The sequence below is a fragment of the Leucopleurus acutus genome, assembly GCF_964270905.1.
Source record: "Leucopleurus acutus genome assembly, chromosome: 10".
Classification (NCBI taxonomy): Eukaryota; Metazoa; Chordata; class Mammalia; order Artiodactyla; family Delphinidae; genus Leucopleurus; species Leucopleurus acutus.
Window position 1 is genome coordinate 43,939,442 of NC_139153.1, and position 19,485 is coordinate 43,958,926.

At 48.9% G+C, this 19,485-nt stretch overlaps 1 protein-coding gene across 2 annotated transcripts in view; it reads left to right on the forward strand.

Annotated features, from left to right (window-relative positions):
- TTC21A (tetratricopeptide repeat domain 21A) overlaps positions 1-19,485 on the forward strand; it is a gene marked incomplete at its 5' end in the record, with an annotated part of 32,539 nt that overhangs the window by 2,682 nt on the left and 10,372 nt on the right. For both annotated transcript variants that reach the window (XM_082848628.1, XM_082848627.1), the window contains 10 exons: positions 319-485; positions 4,132-4,254; positions 6,127-6,284; positions 9,206-9,290; positions 11,183-11,281; positions 12,233-12,425; positions 15,998-16,095; positions 16,253-16,453; positions 17,127-17,256; positions 19,158-19,315. In XM_082848628.1, the coding sequence (XP_082704754.1) occupies positions 319-485; positions 4,132-4,254; positions 6,127-6,284; positions 9,206-9,290; positions 11,183-11,281; positions 12,233-12,425; positions 15,998-16,095; positions 16,253-16,453; positions 17,127-17,256; positions 19,158-19,315 (1,412 nt within the window). The remainder of the gene's footprint in view (positions 1-318; positions 486-4,131; positions 4,255-6,126; positions 6,285-9,205; positions 9,291-11,182; positions 11,282-12,232; positions 12,426-15,997; positions 16,096-16,252; positions 16,454-17,126; positions 17,257-19,157; positions 19,316-19,485) is intronic.

The following is a 19,485-nucleotide window of genomic DNA, read 5'->3' on the forward strand; positions in this document are numbered from 1 at the left end:
TCTAAGAAACTATGTACAAACTACAATTTCCTCACCCGGAATGGATTTTGGGCCTGAGGTGGGGGGTTCAGGTTTGATCTGTCTGCCCAGCAAACTGCTGGCCACAGAGGAGAAAAGATAAATCTCAGCCAGCAAACCCAGTTCCAGGGCTGGGCAGCTCCTGTGGCATCACACGGGCCAGTGTTCCTGGTTCCCAGGCCCTGGGCTGTCGTGTAGTTGGCTCCGTGTGTTGAGGGAGGCCCAGAGCGTGGAGAGGCAGGGCCAGACAGACCTCCCCATCCTAACTTGTCCCCTTCCTCCTCTCTCTCGGATTCCCAGACCGAGAAGCGATTCAGGAACTTGAGAGCAGCCTGAAGGAAATCCGCAAGACAGCCAGCGGGACTGCCCTGTACTATGCCGGCCTCTTCCTGTGGCTCATGGGCCGCCATGACAAGGCCAAGGAATACATTGACCGCACGTTGAAGGTCTCCAGCAGCTCCAGAGAGGTACCAGCCCTGGGCATTATGGGGGCAACAGCCAAAGAAAGCAGTGTCCAAACACATCCTAAAGGGTGGCCCTTACTCCCATGGAGGGCCCTGGGGCTGGGGGAGGGCCACACCCAGACACCAACAAGACCCATGCTGGCTCAGGGTTTAGACAACTACACACTGGCCTTTGTCCATAGAGTCCGATTGCAGATAGGTTTTATGGCCTGCACTATATATTTTTAAAATCTTGAATTAGTTTGCTGACATTTAGAAATCAGAAGATTTTTTACCTAAAAGTCCAGATTTCTTGGTTCTTTTGAAAAACTAGGTGAGCTGACTACACTGGGCCTGTATTCCTTCCTTGCAGTGATCTGCTAGGTGTCAGTGGTGGCTCACACAGAAGATCTCATATGCAGTGGATGTCATGTGCTGTAGAATTGTACTCATGGTAGAATTAAAAGCCTCAGGCTAAGCCATGCATCTCAGCAGGGTATATATCACCCCCAGCCCCCCAAGGGGGTGAAAATTGGTTATTGGAGGAGGGGGTGAAAAAAACCTCACTGTTTGTATATAAAACACAGATATAAACACAGTACATAAATGGTATATCTGTGATATTAAAATTTCTTGGAGGGGGAGGGAATGATTAGGGGAGAAATGACTAAAAAGTCTCCTTAGGAGGGCAGTAATGGAAAAGAATTGAGAAACCTGCTCTAGGCCGTGAGAGATGCTTCAGGGCAGGGTCTTCCAAGCACCCCTCTAACCTTGCCTCCTGGACCTGGCCTGTGGCACCTGCCAGGCGAGGCAGGGTGAAGGCTGAAGGGGAGCCACCAAGGCCCATGAGCTCAGTATGGCCACTTGCCTGCTCAGAGGGCATTCCCGGCTTCCCATGCAGGCTGGGCCCTGTGCTGGTCTAAGAAGTGGAGAGAGCTGGAGTGGCCCTACCCTGGCGCCCTGACCCCAGTGTAAAATAAACACGCAATGACAAGACAGGTGGTAGTGCCTCCATAAGGGGCAAGAGAACCATGGGGGTCATAGGGAGGGCCCCAACCCAGCCTGGAAGGTCAAGGAAAGCCTCCAACAGGAGGGGCCTCCTCGGCTGAGTTTTTTTTTTTTTTTTTTTTTAACATCTTTATTGGAGTATAATTGCTTTACAATGGTATGTTAGTTTCAGCTTCACAACAAAATGAATCAGTTATATATATACATATATTCCCATATCTCTTCCTGCTTGCGTCTCCCTCCCTCCCACCCTCCCTATCCCACCCCTCCAGGCGGTCACAAAGCACCGAGCTGATCTCCCTGTGCTATGCGGCTGCTTCCCACTAGTTATCTACCTTACGTTTGGTAGTGTATATATGTCCATGCCTCTTTATCGCTTTGTCACCGTTTACCCTTCCCCCTCCCCATAGCCTCAAGTCCATTCTCTAGTAAGTCTGTGTCTTTATTCCTGTTTCACCCCTAGGTTTTTCATGACATTTTTTTTTTTAATTCCATATATATGTGTTAGCATACGGTATTTGTCTCTCTCTTTCTGACTTACTTCACTCTGTATGACAGACTCTAGGTCTATCCACCTCATTACAAATAGCTCAATTTCGTCTCTTTTTATGGCTGAGTAATATTCCATTGTATATATGTGCCACATCTTCTTTATCCATTCATCCGATGATGGACACTTAGGTTGTTTCCATCTCTGGGCTATTGTAAATAGAGCTGCAATGAACATTTTGGTACATGACTCTTTTTGAATTATGGTTTTCTCAGGGTATATGCCCAGTAGTGGGATTGCTGGGTCATATGGTAGTTCTATTTGTAGCTTTTTAAGGAACCTCCATACTGTTCTCCGCAGTGGCTGTATCAATTTACATTCCCACCAACAGTGTAAGAGGGTTCCCTTTTCTCCACACCGTCTCCAGCATTTATTGTTTCTAGATTTTTTGATGATGGCCATTCTGACTGGTGTGAGATGATATCTCATTGTAGTTTTGATTTGCATTTCTCTCATGATTAGTGATGTTGAGCATTCTTTCATGTGTTTGTTGGCACTCTGTATATCTTCTTTGGAGAAATGTCTATTTAGGTCTTCTGCCCATTTTTGGATTGGGTTGTTTGTTTTTTGTTATTAAGCTGCATGAGCTGCTTATAAATTTTGGAGATCAATCCTTTGTCAGTTGCTTCATTTGCAAATATTTTCTCCCATTCTGAGGGTTGTCTTTTGGTCTTCTTTATGGTTTCCTTTGCTGCGCAAAAGCTTTTAAGCTTCATTAGGTCCCATTTGTTTACTCTTGTTTTTATTTCCATTTCTCTAGGAGGTGGGTCAAAAAGGACCTTGCTGTGATTTATGTCCTAGAGTGTTCTACCTATGTTTTCCTCTAAGAGTTTGATAGTTTCTGGCCTTACATTTAGGTCTTTAATCCATTTTGAGCTTATTTTTGTGTATGGTGTTAGGGAGTGATCTAATTTCATACTTTTACATGTAGCTGTCCAGTTTTCCCAGCACCACTTATTGAAGAGGCTGTCCTTTCTCCACTGTACATTTCTGCCACCTTTGTCAAAGATAAGGTGACCATATGTGCGTGGGTTTATCTCTGGGCTTTCTATCCTGTTCCATTGATCTATCTTTCTGTTTTTGTGCCAGTACCATACCGTCTTGATAACTGTAGCTTTGTAGTATAGTCTGAAGTCTGGGAGCCTGATTCCTCCAGTTCCTTCTTTCGTTCTCAAGATTGCTTTGGCTATTCGGGGTCTTTTGTGTTTCCATACAAATTGCAAAATTTTTTGTTCTAGTTCTGTGAAAAATGCCAGTGGTAGTTTGATAGGGATTGCATTGAATCTATAGATTGCTTTGGGTAGTAGAGTCAATTTCACAATGTTGATTCTTCCAATCCAAGAACATGGTATATCTCTCCATCTATTTGTATCATCTTTAATTTCTTTCATCAGTGTCTTATAATTTTCTGCATACAGATCTTTTGTCTCCTTAGGTAGGTTTATTCCTAGATATTTTATTCTTTTTGTTGCAATGGTAAATGGGAGTGTTTTCTTGATTTCACTTTCAGATTTTTCATCATTAGTATATAGGAATGCCAGAGATTTCTGTGCATTAATTTTGTATCCTGCCACTTTACCAAATTCATTGATTAGCTCTAGTAGTTTTCTGGTAGCATCTTTAGGGTTCTCTATGTATAGGATCATGTCATCTGCAAACAGTGACAGCTTTACTTCTTCTTTTCCGATTTGGATTCCTTTTATTTCCTTTTCTTCTCTGATTGCTGTGGCTAAAACTTCCAAAACTATGTTGAATAAGAGTGGTGAGAGTGGGCAACCTTGTCTTGTTCCTGATCTCAGTGGAAATGCTTTCAGTTTTTCACTATTGAGGATGATGTTTGCCTCGGCTGAGTTTTAAAGACTGGTGGTGGTTAATCAGATGAAGGGACTTGGTTTGGGCGACGCGTACTGGGAAGGGCATTCCAGACGAAGGAACAAGAGGTGTGAAGGTCTGTAGGGAGAAAGCAGGACTCGCCTGGGATCTGGGAGCAGTGGTGCCCAGCAGGGCCTCAGGGAGTGGAATGACAAAGGGCGGGATGTGGGCAGGAGAGGCAGTCTGGATGGAGGCGATACAGGACCAAGCACTTCATCTTTCCCCTTGTTCTTATGCCAGGGCTACGTGCTCAGAGGCTGGGTGGACCTCAGCTCAGACAAACCCCACACTGTGAAGAAATCCATCAAGTACCTCGAGTATGGCATTCAGGACACCAAAGATGTTCTGGGGCTGATGGGAAAGGTAGGAGGGGCAAGAATGTCCCCACCCAGAGACCTCAGTCTCTAGACCCCCCAGCTGGTGGATGAGGAACAAAGGTCTGGAGAGCATCAGGGACTCAGAACAGCCCCGGGCCTGCTCCAGTCCTCCCTGCTACCTGCCCAATCTTGAGTTTCCGTTGCCTGTGTGGGGTCTTCTTGGAGGCTAGGCTTCCTCAGCTCTGGCAGGCTTTGTCTCTTTGCCTTTTGTTTTCACCCACTGCCCCTTTTCTATGCATCTTTCTTTCACACTTTCTCATCTAACCTGTTAAATTCACTTAGTGGCCATAAGAGAAGGGAGGTATGTGTTTTGTATTTTCTGACCTTAATTTAAATTGTTTCCTTTTTCTGATGTGGCCCTCGTTGAATCAATCTATGATGGAAAAACCATCCTCTTATCCTCTTCTGTTTGTATATCCTTTCTTACAAAATGAATAGTTACTCATTAAAAAACCAGAAGTCTAAGAAGGTCAAAAGGTGATTTAAAATGGCATCCTTAGCCCTACCACCCCCGAACAACCCATGTTAACATTTTAGGGCCATGTCCGAGTCTTTCTTCTACGCAATCGTTCGGGGTGTGCCTTCGGTGGTTTTCTGGGGAGCAGAGGCCATGAGGTTATCTCACAGGAGGTTTAGCAGGTTATGCCCTTGGGACCAACACTTGTGGAGAAAGTGAAAGAAGCAGGAGGGAGAACTTGGGCTGTGAAGCAGCTCCAGTGAAGGCCTCAGCCGGCTCTGCTTGGAATTATGGAGCTGGGATGGCCCTTCACTGACTCCCTCACTGACAAGATGCTGACTGTGTGACCTGCCCCTCGCGGAGGTGTATGACCTACCCCTCGCGGAGGTGTGTGACCTGGTACCAGGCAGCTCCCTGCAGCCACGGGTGATCCCAGGAGGGAGACTCCCCCAAGAGCTGTCAGCGTCCAACTCCCCTTTTCCTGAAGGAGGTCACACACAGCACCCACCATGGGGTGGGAGATAGTGTGGGTAGTTCATATAGTTGTAATCATAGGGCATCTTACCGTTTGGTCTCTTTCTCTTCATGTAAGGTTATATCATAAGCACGTGTCATTCTGAATGTCTGCGTAAAGCCAGGCCCCTGTTGTGTGGGCCTAATGTAATTTGCTGACCCCGCCTCCTATTGTTTGGATATTGAGATTGTTTCTAGTTATACACTTAGAAAGACTTCTACAGTGAACACGTTTATGCATATATCTTTATTTAGAATAATCCTCCTCTTGTTTTTAATAAGTCTCTTAATGGAGGGTTACTGTAAACTGAAGCCATCCTTTCGGAGTCCAATTTCAAGCCTTTTGGGAGCATTGCCCTCTGCCCCTCAGGCATCTGTGTCATGACTCACCCAGGAGAGCCTGGTGGCTGGCTGCCTGCAGAGGCCATGACCCCAGCCAGGTGTGCCTTGAGAGCGGAAAAAGCACCGCAGGCTTGCCGTGGGGAGGGGAGGGTTACCTGCAAACCCTAACCGACTCTGAGTTGCTGCACTGGCCCAGTGAGCAGTTTTCAGTGGTGAATTTTAGGAAAGTGAATGGGAAATGATGGGCCATATGTGGAATTGGAAAGTGCCCAGCAACTCCAGCTTCTCCGCTGGGGGTGGGGGGTGGGGAGGCGGGGGGGCCCTCCCATGACCTTGCTCTGTCCCAGGCCTGCTCAGGGCTCAGCCATCTCCTGGAGCCCCTGCCTTGTCTCTCAAGGAACCCAAGACAGCTGTGGACCCTGATTTGTCACTCTGAGTGATGGATCCTGCCCACATGTCAGGCTCTGCTCCTGTCCTGGTGGGGACCCTGACACCCCTCCATCCTTCGTGGGCACCAGTGGGACTCTTTTCTTTGGCTTTCGACAGGCAACGTATTTCATGATGCTGCAGAACTACTCGGGGGCCCTGGAGGTGGTGAACCAGATCACTGTCGCCTGGGGCAGTTTCCTGCCGGCCTTGGTCCTAAAGATGCGGCTGTTCTTGGCTCGGCAGGACTGGGAGCAGACGGTAGAAACGGGACACAGGTGAGGAGCGCGGCCAACCTGCTATTTCCTTCCTTTGCTAGCCAAGGGGGCTAATCGTTCCCATCTTACACAGAGGCGAGATGGGAGCTGCTGTGTACTTGATGGAGTAAGACACAAAAGTCAGTATTGTCAACAGGAGTTATGAATAGTGACATTATGACATTGGGGGTGGGGGAGGAGAGGGAGGATGGACGTGAACTAGACACTTACCTGTCATAGCAGGAAGCCGACAGCAGAGACCTGCAGTGGAGAAATCAAGAAATAGGCCTGTCAAGAGGTCTAAGCATAGTGTTTAGGAGAGAGATGGAGGGAACTACCAAAGGAACCCAAAGCAACAAGAGTTACAGGGTAAAGAGCAGTTGTCTCTGAGGAGTGGTGGGGAGGGGAGAGTAAAGGGAGAAAGGGACTATTGTATTAGTTACTTTTAAAAACTGTGGGTGCGATATGTGTTAATAAAAACTTCAGGGGACAAAGGTCATTGTTGCCTGAGAGAAGACTTTAGTAGCAAGCTGAGTGCATCCGGAAGACAGCCTAGGGTTCCGGAGTTATGCGGTCTGTGGAAGCCAGACGCCAAGTATAGGGTGATCCTGAAGCACTTTCACTGTGAATAGAGATAAAGATGGCTTCAGGGGAGGGATGTTTGATGGAGGGTTTTGTAGAATGGAATTTTCTAGATAACTGAAGCTTATCTCTTTAACCTCTAACGCTTTAACTATTTTTATCACAGTAATCCTAAAACGTACAGTACCAATTTTCTTCCTAAAAAGAGTTAGTGGACTACGTTTTTTTCTGAGTGACCATGAGTCACCACTACAAGTTTTTACTAAGTTGTGTGTGGGAAAAATAAAACAAAACACAAACATACCTCTTCCTTCCCTGTGGAGGGATGATAACTCCTCTGATGATAGCTGGAATTTGAGTCTCAGAAAGAGGCGCTGGTAGGAAACTGAAAGTGATTCCAGCCTGTGCCAGGCCTGGGCAGGTCCTCAGCAGCCCTCTCTCACAGTTGACACCTGGCCGGTGTCCTTGGCAGGAGCTGGGTCAAGAGCTTGCTTTGGAGGCTCTGCCTTGGGCCCACAGGATACCTGGAAACACCTGGCTGAAGGCCTCAACCTTGAGTGTGTGCGGCCTCCCTGCCCAGGCCCTGCCGCATCCACCTGCAGGGAGATGGTGTTTGGTGCCAGTGGGTTGAGTCCAACACCCGACACCTTCCCTCATGGAGGGTTTCCCAGCTCATAGAGTTCCCCCATTGCTCTTTAATTTTTTTTTTTTTCCTGGCCACACCACATGGCATGCAGGATCTTAGTTCCCTAACCAGGGATCAAAACCATGCCCCCTGCAATGGAAGCGTGGCGTCCTAACCACTGGACTGCCAGGGAAGCCCCTCCCGCATTGCTTTTTTTTTTTTTTACATCTTTATTGGAGCATAATTGCCTTACAATGGTGTGTTAGTTTCTGCTTTATAACAAAGTGAGTCAGTTATACATATCCCCATTGCTCTTTAAATCTCTGCTCTCTGTAGGTGTGTATCTCTTTTCAGCCCTAAAAATTGTTCATTTTTTCCTTCTCTCTTATTTTTCTCCACTGATACTAAAATAATTTGTCTCTTTCATTTAAAGAACCAGCTTTGAGTTTTGTTGATGCTATTATCTTTGTTTCCTAATTTATTAATTTCTGCTCTTTATTATTTTCTGCCAACTACCTCCTCTGGAGTTACTCTGTTGCTATTGTCTGACTCTTGGGTTGGATGCCTGGCCATTCTCAATCTTCTTTTAGAAGATAAGCATTTAAGTCTATGAATGTCCCTAGAGGTAACATTTAACAGTATCTACACATTTGGATACTTCAGTAGTATTTTCAGTGTCTTTTGGTTCTAAGAATTTTCTAACATTCGTTCTGATTCTTTTTTAGTCCATACATCTTTTAAAAGTTTCTTTTAATTTCCAAATTATGAGGTTCCCAGTGCCTTCAAATTCATCATAAATGCTTAGAAGTCTTTGACTGTTGACTGTGCCTAATCGTGTTGGAATTTTATATGTCCTTTAGAGTAACCATCAATTAAGCAGAAGGGCCATTCCCTGATCAGGCTGAAAAATATGAAATTTCCTGTAAAGAAATAGAATATTGGGACTTCCCTGGCGGTCCAGTGTTTAAGACTCCATGCTCCCAGTGCAGGGGTCATGGGTTCAATCCCTGACTGGGGAACTAAGATCCTGCATGCCACTCGGTGTGGCCAAAAAAGAAAAGAAAAGAAACAGAATATAGAAAACTCCACAATATAATCAGGAGCTGCATCTTCCCAAGGACATATGATGGAAACCAAGGTTCCTTTCCATCTTACAGCTACAGACTGCCCCCCAAGCACCTCTCTGGCCCCCCCGGACCTTGGCACCACGGTCATACCTGTGCTATTTGGGACATAATGGGCTTCTGTCACAAAGACACCCCCAAATATGTGACTTAAATAACATAAGATGTTATTCCTCTCTCAGGGAAAAGTTTGGGTGGTGGGCCAGGGCTAGGATGACAGCTTAACTCTGTAGGGCCCCAGGCCCCTCCCTTCTCTCTCACTGCTGTCCTGTTCCTAAGATGTTGCTTATGTGGTCCACATTCCAACCAGCAGGAAGGAGGAAAGAGAAGAAATGGAAGGCATGCTGTAGGGGCACCACTGGATATATCCTGGGCACTTCCGCTTGCATCCTATTGGGCAGAAATTAATCACATGGTCACTCCTGAGCTGCAAAGTGGGGCTGGGAAATGTAGTCTTTTCCGGTAGCCCTGTGCCCCAACAGTTTGGGGGTTCTATTATTAAAAGGAGAAGGGGAGAATGGATGTTAGGAGACAATCAGAAGTTGCCGCCACACCTTCCTAGCCTTGCCTCTGAACATTCTCAATTCACGTGGCTCCTCCTCCTATTTCAGAATCCTAGAAAAAGATGAAAGCAATATTGATGCCTGCCAAATTCTAGCTGTAAATGAGCTTGCAAGAGAAGGAAACATAACCACAGTAAGTTCTTTCAAGACTCAGAAGTTACGCCTTGAAACCAACACAGCCAAGGAGGGACCCCTCACAGCACCTCCACCCCCAAGGCATTGGAGGGGGCTCCCTGGGTCTCAGCTCCCTGCCCCCTCCTCCATACTCCCTGCCAGGGTGGTCTGCTCTGGTTTGGTCTTTGAGCCACACAGTTCCAAAGACCAGCAGTGAGGCTAACTCTGGTTCTGCCACATGTTCCCTGTGTGACCCTGGGCAGGGAATGAGCCTGAATAAGCCCCAGGATGCTCATCTGTAAAATGGAGATAATTCCACCCACTCCGTGAGCTTGTTATAAGGACTAAGATGACAGGTGGGACAACTGGGAACAGTGCCCAGTGTACTACAATAATTTGCTCCATGTTACCTGATAGAAGTAATGGTTGTGGGGGTTTTGTTTGTTTGTTTGGGGTTTTCTTGTTTGTTTTTTTGCCACACCACACGACTTGCAGGATCTTAGTTCCATGACCAGGGATTGAACCCAGGCCCACGGCAGTGAAAGTGCTGAGTACTAACCACTGAACCACCAGGGAATTCCCCACAGTTGTGTTTCATATTTCAGGAAATGCCTTTTTTTAGGGAATGGTTGGAATTGCTCAGGTATTGACAGTACCAGGCAGTACCTGGCCCCAGACTTGCTCCTAAGCCTTGTAGTTTTCCAAAGAAACCCCAAAGAGCCCTCACATCCAATCAGAAGCACCTAGAATTCTTAATGAAAACCTCCATGCCCAGACAGCTTCTTATTTTCAAAAAGAGTTTGTGTATTCAGCTAAAACCCTGCCTTCTGAATAAAGACATTGCCTCTGCAGGTAGTGTGACAAATCAAGAGGCTGTAAGGGGTCATGGTGGGAAGAGGAAGTTTCTGGTTCCATCTGGCCAGCTCTGAAATTACGGATTTTGTGGGGTGAGGTGAGGTGGAGGGCACCGTTCATATTTGGGAGGAACCCTCGAAAAGGGCTCTACCACTGTCTCTGGGTCAGAACAAGAGAACAGGCATGTCCTCCGCTCCCTGAGACCCCAGAGCCCTGGGCAGGCCTTCCTAAGGCCTGGCCTGAAGGTTAGGCCCAAGGGCAATTAGCATTTAATTCTTCTCCTTCGTTCCCACCTCAAACTCTGGGATCTGCCCCTCGCCCCAGCTCAGGCTGCCCAGTTCTTGTCTTGCAGAAAAGATCCACCCTACCCCGGGCTTCTGTTTTGGCACTTCTTTGCAGCTGGGGACTAAAAACTCCCTACTCCCACATAGAGAGTGGGCAGAAGAGTCCATTGGAAAGAACGCAGGCTTTGGAGTCAGTCAGCCACCTCGTTGGCTGGGTAACCTTGAGAAAATGACCTAACCTTTCTGACCCTTCATCTGCTGGACTGAAAAATTCGGGTATCTATAGTTACACTGACTTACAGGGTCGTTGGGAGCATTCACTGGAATGACAGGGAAGCACCAATGTGGTGACTCACATCAAAATGGAGCAGGGGTTTGGGGCCAGGGACCTGCCCTGACCATTTGCTCCTGGGCCAGCCCAGGTGGTTTGCTGCCAGCCTGGTGGGCTGTGATGTGGGCACCATGACAGGTGGCTCCTGGCCCTGCCTGGGGGTGTCCCAAAGGGCAGCTGCTCTTCACAGATTCATGAACAAAGCGGCAGTGCCAGCTCTGGGATGAATAATGCTCCTGAAAGCTCCGCCAATGAGGCTCCGAAGTAATACTGAAGCCTGGGCCCGCCCAAGGCCAATTAACTCTGAATCTCTGGGGCTGGCTTGGGGGCCTGGGTGTTTTTAAGATCTCCCAGCTGGTGTTCATGGGCAGCCACAGTTGAGAACCTCTGCCCCACTCCCCTTTTATATACTGCCTTTGACATTGTGTTTTGTTCTTGTAGGCTGCTGAGCGTGTTAGAAATCTGATTAAGGCGCTGGAAACAAGAGAGCCCCAAAATCCAAGCCTCCATCTTAAAAAAATTCTTGTGGTTGGCAGACTGGTAAGAAGGTGTTCCCTGGTTTCTGAACGAGTGCTTCTTGTTATGTTCCCCGGGGGAGACCTGTGCTCCCTGGAAGCTCCCTGAGGACCCTGCACCTCCCCTCTCTGGCTTAAACTTGGCCTCTCAGGCTGGTGGCCCAGACCCCGGGGCCACTGCCTGCCTTCAGCCAATCACTGAATTGTGGGCTCTGTAGCCTGCACCTACATGTCCTTCAAAGATGCTATGAAGATCACGGAGGTGAGGTCTAGAAGTGCTTTCAGAGAGGGAGGCGCCCTGTTTGGGGAAAGAGGGCAGTGGCACAGCTGTGGTACAGCAGAGCAACGCCCAGCTCTAACCTCAGGGTGCTGGAGCACCGGACTCCCATATCCTTTCTGTGGAAGAGACCTGGTGAGGCTGGCCTGCCTAGGCCTCTCTGATGCCAGGCAAGGTGCAAACAGACCAGGCTGCCAAACAATCTGTCTGTGTCAGACCCTTGAGCCCCAGAGCCAGATTTACTAGAAGGAATTGCCATAAGAACAGGGGCAGCTCTGGGGAGTCGAATGCCACTGGGATACCCTCTTGTCCTCCACAACTATGTCTGATTCTCTCTGCCTCATTCTCCACGTGTGGCAGGGAAAGTGGCTGCTCACAGCCACTTTCCATCAGTGGGACACAAGGAGTTTCTCTCATGCAACTTCAATTTGTGAAAAACCTCCTGGTGACTCGTTGGACCAATGACTGTGGCCAGACAGGGGCTGGGTCCCTCAGAGGGCCTGCGGCTGGAGGCGGGTTCCACAGATGTGGCCAGCGGGGGGTTCTTTGGGAGGTGGACAGCTACCCGGACCCAGCTGCCTGGACACAGGGTACCTCTTGGGCTCTCCTGAGCACCCCCTAGTCCCACCAGAGTGACACGGCCGTGCTCAGACAGGCTGGCCTGACTGATTTCCCCATTCCCGTGTCTGTGCCTTGCAGTCTGGGAGGCACCAGGCGATTCTGCAGCTGGTGTGTAGCTTCCTCGAGCGAACCTTCATGGCCACATCCTCCTACGCCCACGTGGCCACAGAGCTGGGCTACCTCTTTATCCTGCAGGACCAAGTGAAGGAGGCATCTCTGTGGTACTCGGAGGCCATGAAATTGGACGAGAGCAGCATGGCTGCCTTGACTGGTCTGTGCAGGCAGGGCAGGGCAAGGGGTGGTAGGGCGGGGGCTGGGAGCCAAGTAGGGTGGCCGCCGTGGGTCCAGAAGAGAGTGGGCTGGGAAGCATTCTCCCCAGGGTGTGTGTGAGTTTGGGGCTGCGTTGTATGATGGGGTGCCTGTCCACGAATCTACAAGTACAGATGTAAGAGGAACAGGAATTCTCAAAAGTGGTCAAAGCCATTCTGATCTACAGCCGACCTCCAATAGCCATACCCAGCCCATTACGCTCTGTCAGCCCTGCCTCCTCTCAGGCCTTACCAGGCCAGTGTGGGAGAAGGTTCTACTGCCAGAGCACCCCTCCCCAAAGCCTCTAGCCTCACCTCTGTAGACCCTCCCTCTTCAGGCCCCTGAGCTGAAAGGCCACCAGAGTGAGCAGTTTTGAGAGTTTTACTTCCCTGTCTGTCCCAGTGCTTCCCTCCGGCTTTATCTAAATGTCAAATGAATTTTCCGGAGCCCGACTTTCATTTTTACACAAAGCCCTCAAATCGGTGTCTCTGGTGAATCCTGAAGCAGCAGTGTTTGATCTTAGTGGGGGCAGCCTCATGACCAGTGTTCCAGGCAGGCTGGCTTCTTGCCCTGGCTCTGAGGAGTTGTGGGCAAGTCACTTCTGTCTACACTCCAGGCTCCTCATCTGTGCGGCACAATCAAAACAGCAATCCAAGTGACTGGTCTTCTGGTTCAATACGTCAGGCTGACTCATCCGTCATCGCCTCTTCCTCCCTCCCCAAATCCCACAAAAGTCATGGGCGACCTTTTAAAAAGATAATGAGTCCCTGTAGCAGCCCCAGAAACAGGGAAAGGTGCCTTAGATGGACCAGGAACTTTGAAGGACTTCTCATTTTTAGAAGATATAAAGCAGATTGCATCCAACAAATGGAAACTCCAAGCAGGTCTAGAAACCCATAAGCCAACATGGGTTGGGGCAGCTAAAGAAATGAGTAGATCAGCTTTCCCCAAAGGGCTCCAGGAAAAAGAAAATTTTAAAAACATAAGCTCAGGGTCCCCAGAGGCTGGGAGCAAAACATGCCATAGGGTAGTCATTGAGATAACAGGAGGGTTATTGAGAGCCAGAGAATGGAATCAGGGAGGGTCTACCAGGTGGTGAGGTAGGAGGGAGCAAAACAGAGCCCCCCCCACCATGACGTCCCACCACCATCAGGGACATGAAGGACCAAAAGACTTGGATGCCCGGCACATAGGCAAATCCCCCAAAATGTTCCTCCACCAGGCTGAGTCCTTCCCCACTTCCTCATTCAAGGGAGATCCCCAGCCAATCAGCCAAAAGGAAAGTCCATACACTCCAGCCCAGGCCGAGCCCACTCTTGTGTGTCCTGGATTCATCCATCTTATCTGGCCCGTCTGGGAAAATCAGTGACCTTAACAATTTGGGAAATCTGCCCCAGATGCTAATACTCATCACTCTTGTCCATTTATAAATCTACTAGCAGTTTGAAAAAGGAACCAAGTGGAACGTGCAAAGCAGTGCCCATCTGAGGAGCAAAGTTAAGGCCAGATACAGAAAAGACTTTTTCCCCCAAACACTTCCCATATTGGCTGGCTCTAGAGGTTATTATGTCAGTAAGTAAAGAACATGCTACTAGGAAAAAATACAGAGAACAAAAAAGAGTTGCTGAAAATTTAAAATACGATTATTGCAAAGTAAAAAATTCCATAGATGAGCCAAATAGTGGGATGGATATAATTGAAAACCAAGTTGGTGATTAGGAAGACAGAAATAATTGCACCAAAATGGCCAAGGACTATCTTGTAAAAGAAGAATAGTAGGAAGAGAAGAGATTTGTCCCCCCAATATCAAAACATGTCTCAAAACAAGAGTAGTTAAGTCTGGACTTCCTTGGTGGTGCAGTGGTTAAGAATCCGCCTGCCAATGCAGGGGACACGGGTTTGAGCCCTGGTCCAGGAAGATCCCTCATGCCGCAGAGCAACAAAGCCCAAGCGCCACAACTACTGAGCCTACACTCTAGAGTCTGCGAGCCATAACTACTAAGCCCATGCGCCACAGCTACTGAAACCCATGCGCTCTAGGGCCCAAGTGCCGCAACTGCTGAGCCTGCATGCTGTAACTACTGAAGCCTGTGCACCTAGAGCCCATGCTCCACAACAAGAGAAGCCACCACAATGAGAAGCCCGTGCACTGCAACAAAGAGTAGCCCCTGCTCACCGCAATTAGAGAAAGCCCACGCACAGCAACGAAGACCCAACGTAACAATAAATAAATATTAAATGCTTTAAAAAAAATAAGTAGTGGAAGACCCAACGTAGCAATAAATAAATATTAAATGCTTTTTTTAAAAAAAGTAGTTAAGTCAGTTTGAGGCCAACACTGGAATAAACAAATAGATAAATGGGATAGAAACAGGTCTTATGATACAAATGACATTTCAAACCCATAGAGTTTCAATAACTTGTGATTGGACACCTGACTCTCCATTATGAAAAAAATAAAGGTAAATACCCATCTCACACTATCCTCAAAAATAAATTCCAGATGAGTTAGGTATTTAAAGATAAAAATTAAATTGGACTTGGGTTTCCTGGGGGATGCTAAGCCTAACCACAAACTCAGAAACTGTAAAGGAAAATGACCAATATGACTACGTAAAAACTTAAAACTAATGGATGGCAAAAGGCACAATAAAATAGTTAAAAGGTAAAAGGCAAACTAATGGAAAATGTAACAAAGACTATATATAAAGAGAATATAAATATATAAAGAGAAAAAATATATATATATATATAGAGAGAGAAGTCCATCCAAAGAAAAACAGGCAAAAGCTATCAGGAGGAAATTCACAGTAGAAAAGACCATTAAATATATAAAAAGATGTTCATTCTCCCTAAAAAAATTTTTTATATGTGAATTAAAATGAGTTACTATTCACTCTTTAACCTGGTAAAGAGTGAAGCATGTTTGTGAGGTTGTGAGGAAAGAAAGAACACTTTCAAATTCTTGGCAGGAATGTTAATTCAGATATCCTTGGAGGACAAGTTGGCCTTATCTATCAATGTTTTAGATATGCGTGCCCTTTGACCCATCAGCTCTACTTCAGGAATTAGAACACACACAAATGTAGACCATGGCACTGTAATATTTAAACACTGAAAACAAACTAAATGTGAAATGAGGAGTCCTTCAGTAGGGCAGTAGTTAACTAAACGGTTACATCCACAGTGGAATATTATGTCATGATTAAAGGGAATGGGGTAGATTTGTATGAACTGATGGGAAAACATGGTATACGCTAATAACGTATAAATGCTTCAAAAGATGTTTGGAGGCGTATACCCCAAACTGTTCATGTTGGTTCTTTCTAGAGAGAGACACAGCCAGAACATGAGCTAGGGATGTTTTCCTTGCCTTATGATATGAATTCTTTACCATGAGTATGTGCCACTCTAAGTTTGTGAAGATGTCGGAAAGGGCCCCTGCCATCCACTCTCCCGTCCCTGCCTCTGGACTGCTGGACTGCTGGCTCTGCTGCAGAGCTGGCTGCTCATCCTAGTTTTGCCCCATCCCAGGGGTCATCTGGTGCCAGATCTTAGACGGCCACCTGGAAGAGGCTGAGCATCAGCTGGAATTCCTGAAGGAGGTGCAGCAGTCCTTTGGGAAGTCCGAGGTCAGAGCTCTCTGGGCGCTGGGGTTGCTCCAGGATCGTGCCTCCGCCCCGCCTTCCTCCCACCCCCAGTTTCCAGTAAAGCACCCAAGACAGCCCAGGCTTCTGGCAACTCTGCGCAGCGGGTGTTCCTTCCAAGACCTGGGCCTGCCTCCCACAGGTGCTGGTTTTCCTCCAAGCCCTCCTGGCTTCCAAGAAGCACAAGGGAGAGCAGGAGGCCGCGGCACTGCTGAAGGAAGCGGCTGAGCTGCACTTCTCCAGCACGCAGGCCCTCCCCCTGAGCACCGAGTACTTTGAAAGGCTTGACCCCCTCTTCCTGGCCTGCATCGCCAAGGAGTACTTGGTCTTCTGCCCCAAGCAGGTTAGAGGAGAGTGCATCTTCATGGCGGCGGGGTGGGAGCGGGGTTGGTCCTGAGGACAGGTCTGGACGGAGGCAGGACCTACCTGGCAAGTCACCAGGGTGCTTGAGCCTCTGGCAGTTGGGGAGCCCAGCGCTTTTCACACTTGCACGTGCAGCGCACCAGTCAGCCAGGGAGTGGGGCACAAGCCCTGCATCTCCCAGGGGATGCCGATGCTTGCTGGTCCAGGTACCGTACTTGGAGGAGCAGGGCACTGGCCCCTGTGTCTGCATTTATCCTAGGGAAGAACTGGGCTCCCTTTTTGCCAGACGTCTTCTAAGAAGTATGTTGGTCTTTTCTTGTTTGTCTGGCTTTCCCAGACAGTCAAGATTCCTTGTGGGCAAGGATCATATCTCATACGCCTTAATATCCCCCCAGTGCCTTGTAATGTCATTCCACAAATATTTATTGAAGGCACTACCATGTGCCAGATGCCGTGCTAGGTAGGGGGGATGAAACAGTGAACAAAAGAAAGTCCCCATTCTCGGGAGCTGATGCTCTTGCACTAGGTGGTACGGAGTGGATGGTATATACGTGTGGAAAAAAGTAAAACACTGCGTGAGTGTTTTCTGAGCACTCCCGGAGTCTCCGTTGGAATAGGGCAAACCGCACAGCCAGACCCCCGTGTTCCTACAGCCCCGGTCGCCAGGCCAGATTATGTCTCCTCTTCTTAAACAAGTCTCTGTGATCTTGAATCCTGTAGTCAAGGCAGCACCAGCCCTGATCGACCCGCTGTATTTGATGGCCCAAGTCAAGTATCTCTCAGGTGAGCCTGTGGGTCCTCATGGCCGGCGGGGCCCCTGGGTGAGTGTCCGCAGGCTCCCTGCCTGGGGTAGTCCACACACACATACCCTCAGGAGGCGGGCCCACTCCTTCCAGCCTCTAACCCCCAGACACCTTCCTGACTCCTCACCAGCAGGGGTCTCTCCAACCCGCCCTTTTGCTGATAGCTTACTTCAGCAGTCCCCAACCCTTTTGGCACCAGGGACCAGTTTCGTGGAAGACAATTTTTCTTCCACGAAGAAGCGGGGTGTGTGGGGGGGTGATGGTTCAGGCGGTAACGCGAGCGATGGGGAGCGGCAGAGGATGCTTTGCTCAATGGCCCGCCGCTCACCTCCTGCTGTGCAGCCTGGCTCCTAACAGGCCGCGTCCGTGGCCCAGGGGTTGGGGACCCCTGGTTTACTTGATCTGTGCCAGGTAATAGTCACTGAACTTGATTACGTGCTGGTACTGCTCTGATCCTGGGGGACAGCAGTACTCAAAACAGGCAAAAATTCCACCATGGAGTTTGTGTTCTAGTGAGGGGACTTGGACAGTAAATGCAGTATTGTTGTTAGGGCACGATTGTGCAATGGAGAAAATGAAAGCCGGGGAGGGCGTGCGGGGGTGCCAGGGTTGCAGTTTTTAAAAGGTGGTCAGGAAGGCCTTGTGAGGAGGGGAGACCCTGTACCATTAGACTTTCAGAGCCTCCAGCAGCCAGAACAGTCCCCGTCCATCCTGTCCCATCTCAAGGCCGAGATTCTGGAGGGAGAGGGAAAGGGGGAGAACCCTCCGTGGGGGCCTGTTGTCCTCTCCGAAGTCCTTGCTCCCTTCAGCCTTTCACCCCCGTCTGCCAAAGGCTCCAGAATGCCGTGGCGTGCCTGTGTCCTCTGGCTCTGCATTGTGTGGGTTACACTCTGTCCAGAGCTCCCCGGTCTTCATCCTCGGCCCTCCTAGTGTTCATCTGGCTGCCAGGTTTGCCCACTTCTTGAAGGTCTCCTGGGTACAAGGGGAGGGCAGAAACCACCCCCACCCCGACACACACACAGTGGTGCTGACAGCTGCCAGCACCTTTAGGGACAAAGCAAGGTCTCCAGCTGCTTAGGTTGTCATGGTGACATCTTCACATTTCTGCAGCACAAGGGAAGGAGCAGGGAGTTTGGGACCCAGAAGCAGGTGTTCCCCACCAGCTGGTGATGGGCCCCAAGCAGGAGCTGTTGAGGGACCTGGCTGCAGAGGGAGGAGGGCTCTCCCACCAGCTCGCTGTACCCCATTCCTGGGCTGCCACTGCCACCTGCTTAGGGCCAGCCTGGCTGCAGGGAGGCCTCTTAGCCTCAACGTGCCAAGGCATTCAGAGCTCAGCCTCAGGAGCCGATAGGCCTGGATTTAAATACTGACTTTGTCCCTTCCAAGCTGAGTGACTTATATCACTGAAGTTTCAGTCCTGCATCATAATACCAACCTTGCGGGGCTGGGCAGACATTAAACCAGCCTTTCTAAAGTGCTCTGCCTATGTTGGTGCAGAGCAGGTGCTTCTTAAGTTGTGGCTATTATGGTTGCTGTTATTATTAGATTTTGTTCTGCTCTTAGGTGTGGGAATCGAGAGTTCAGTGTTCCCCTGAGCTTCCAGAGGGAGCAGTGAAGTAACTTAGCCATCTCCCTGAGGGTACAGAGAGAAGGGAGGTGTCACACCAAGGTTTGAATTTCCTGGCTTTTGTCTGGGTCAAGGCAAAAACTGTAGTTCTAATTTTAGGAAGAAACCTCTGAGTCAAGCAGAACAGAACTGGGTAAAATGCCCTATTGGGTGTTTCTGGGTAACAGGACGTGTAAAATTCCTTCTGCCTTTACATAGTGGGTCCTGAGAGTCCCAAGGATCCCTGGATGTAGAGATTTGTTTATTATTTCTAGGAGAGTTAGAGAATGCCCAGAGCACCCTGCAGCGTTGCCTGGAGCTGGACCCCACCTCCGTGGACGCCTACCTCCTCATGTCTCAGATCTACCTGGCTCAGGGCAACTTTGCCATGTGCTCCCACTGCCTGGAGCTGGGCGTCAGCTACAACTTCCAGGTGGGGGTCCCTTATGCCCTGTCACCTGCTCGGCATCCCACAGCCCAGCTTGCATCAGCCCCCACTTGGTTCAGGAGAGTAGCCTCAGGAGCTGCCTGCATCCCTCAGCCCCTTCTGCTGGCCCAAAGGCAGGAGCAGGCTCAGTGGGCTCCTGTGGCCTTCTCCCCTCT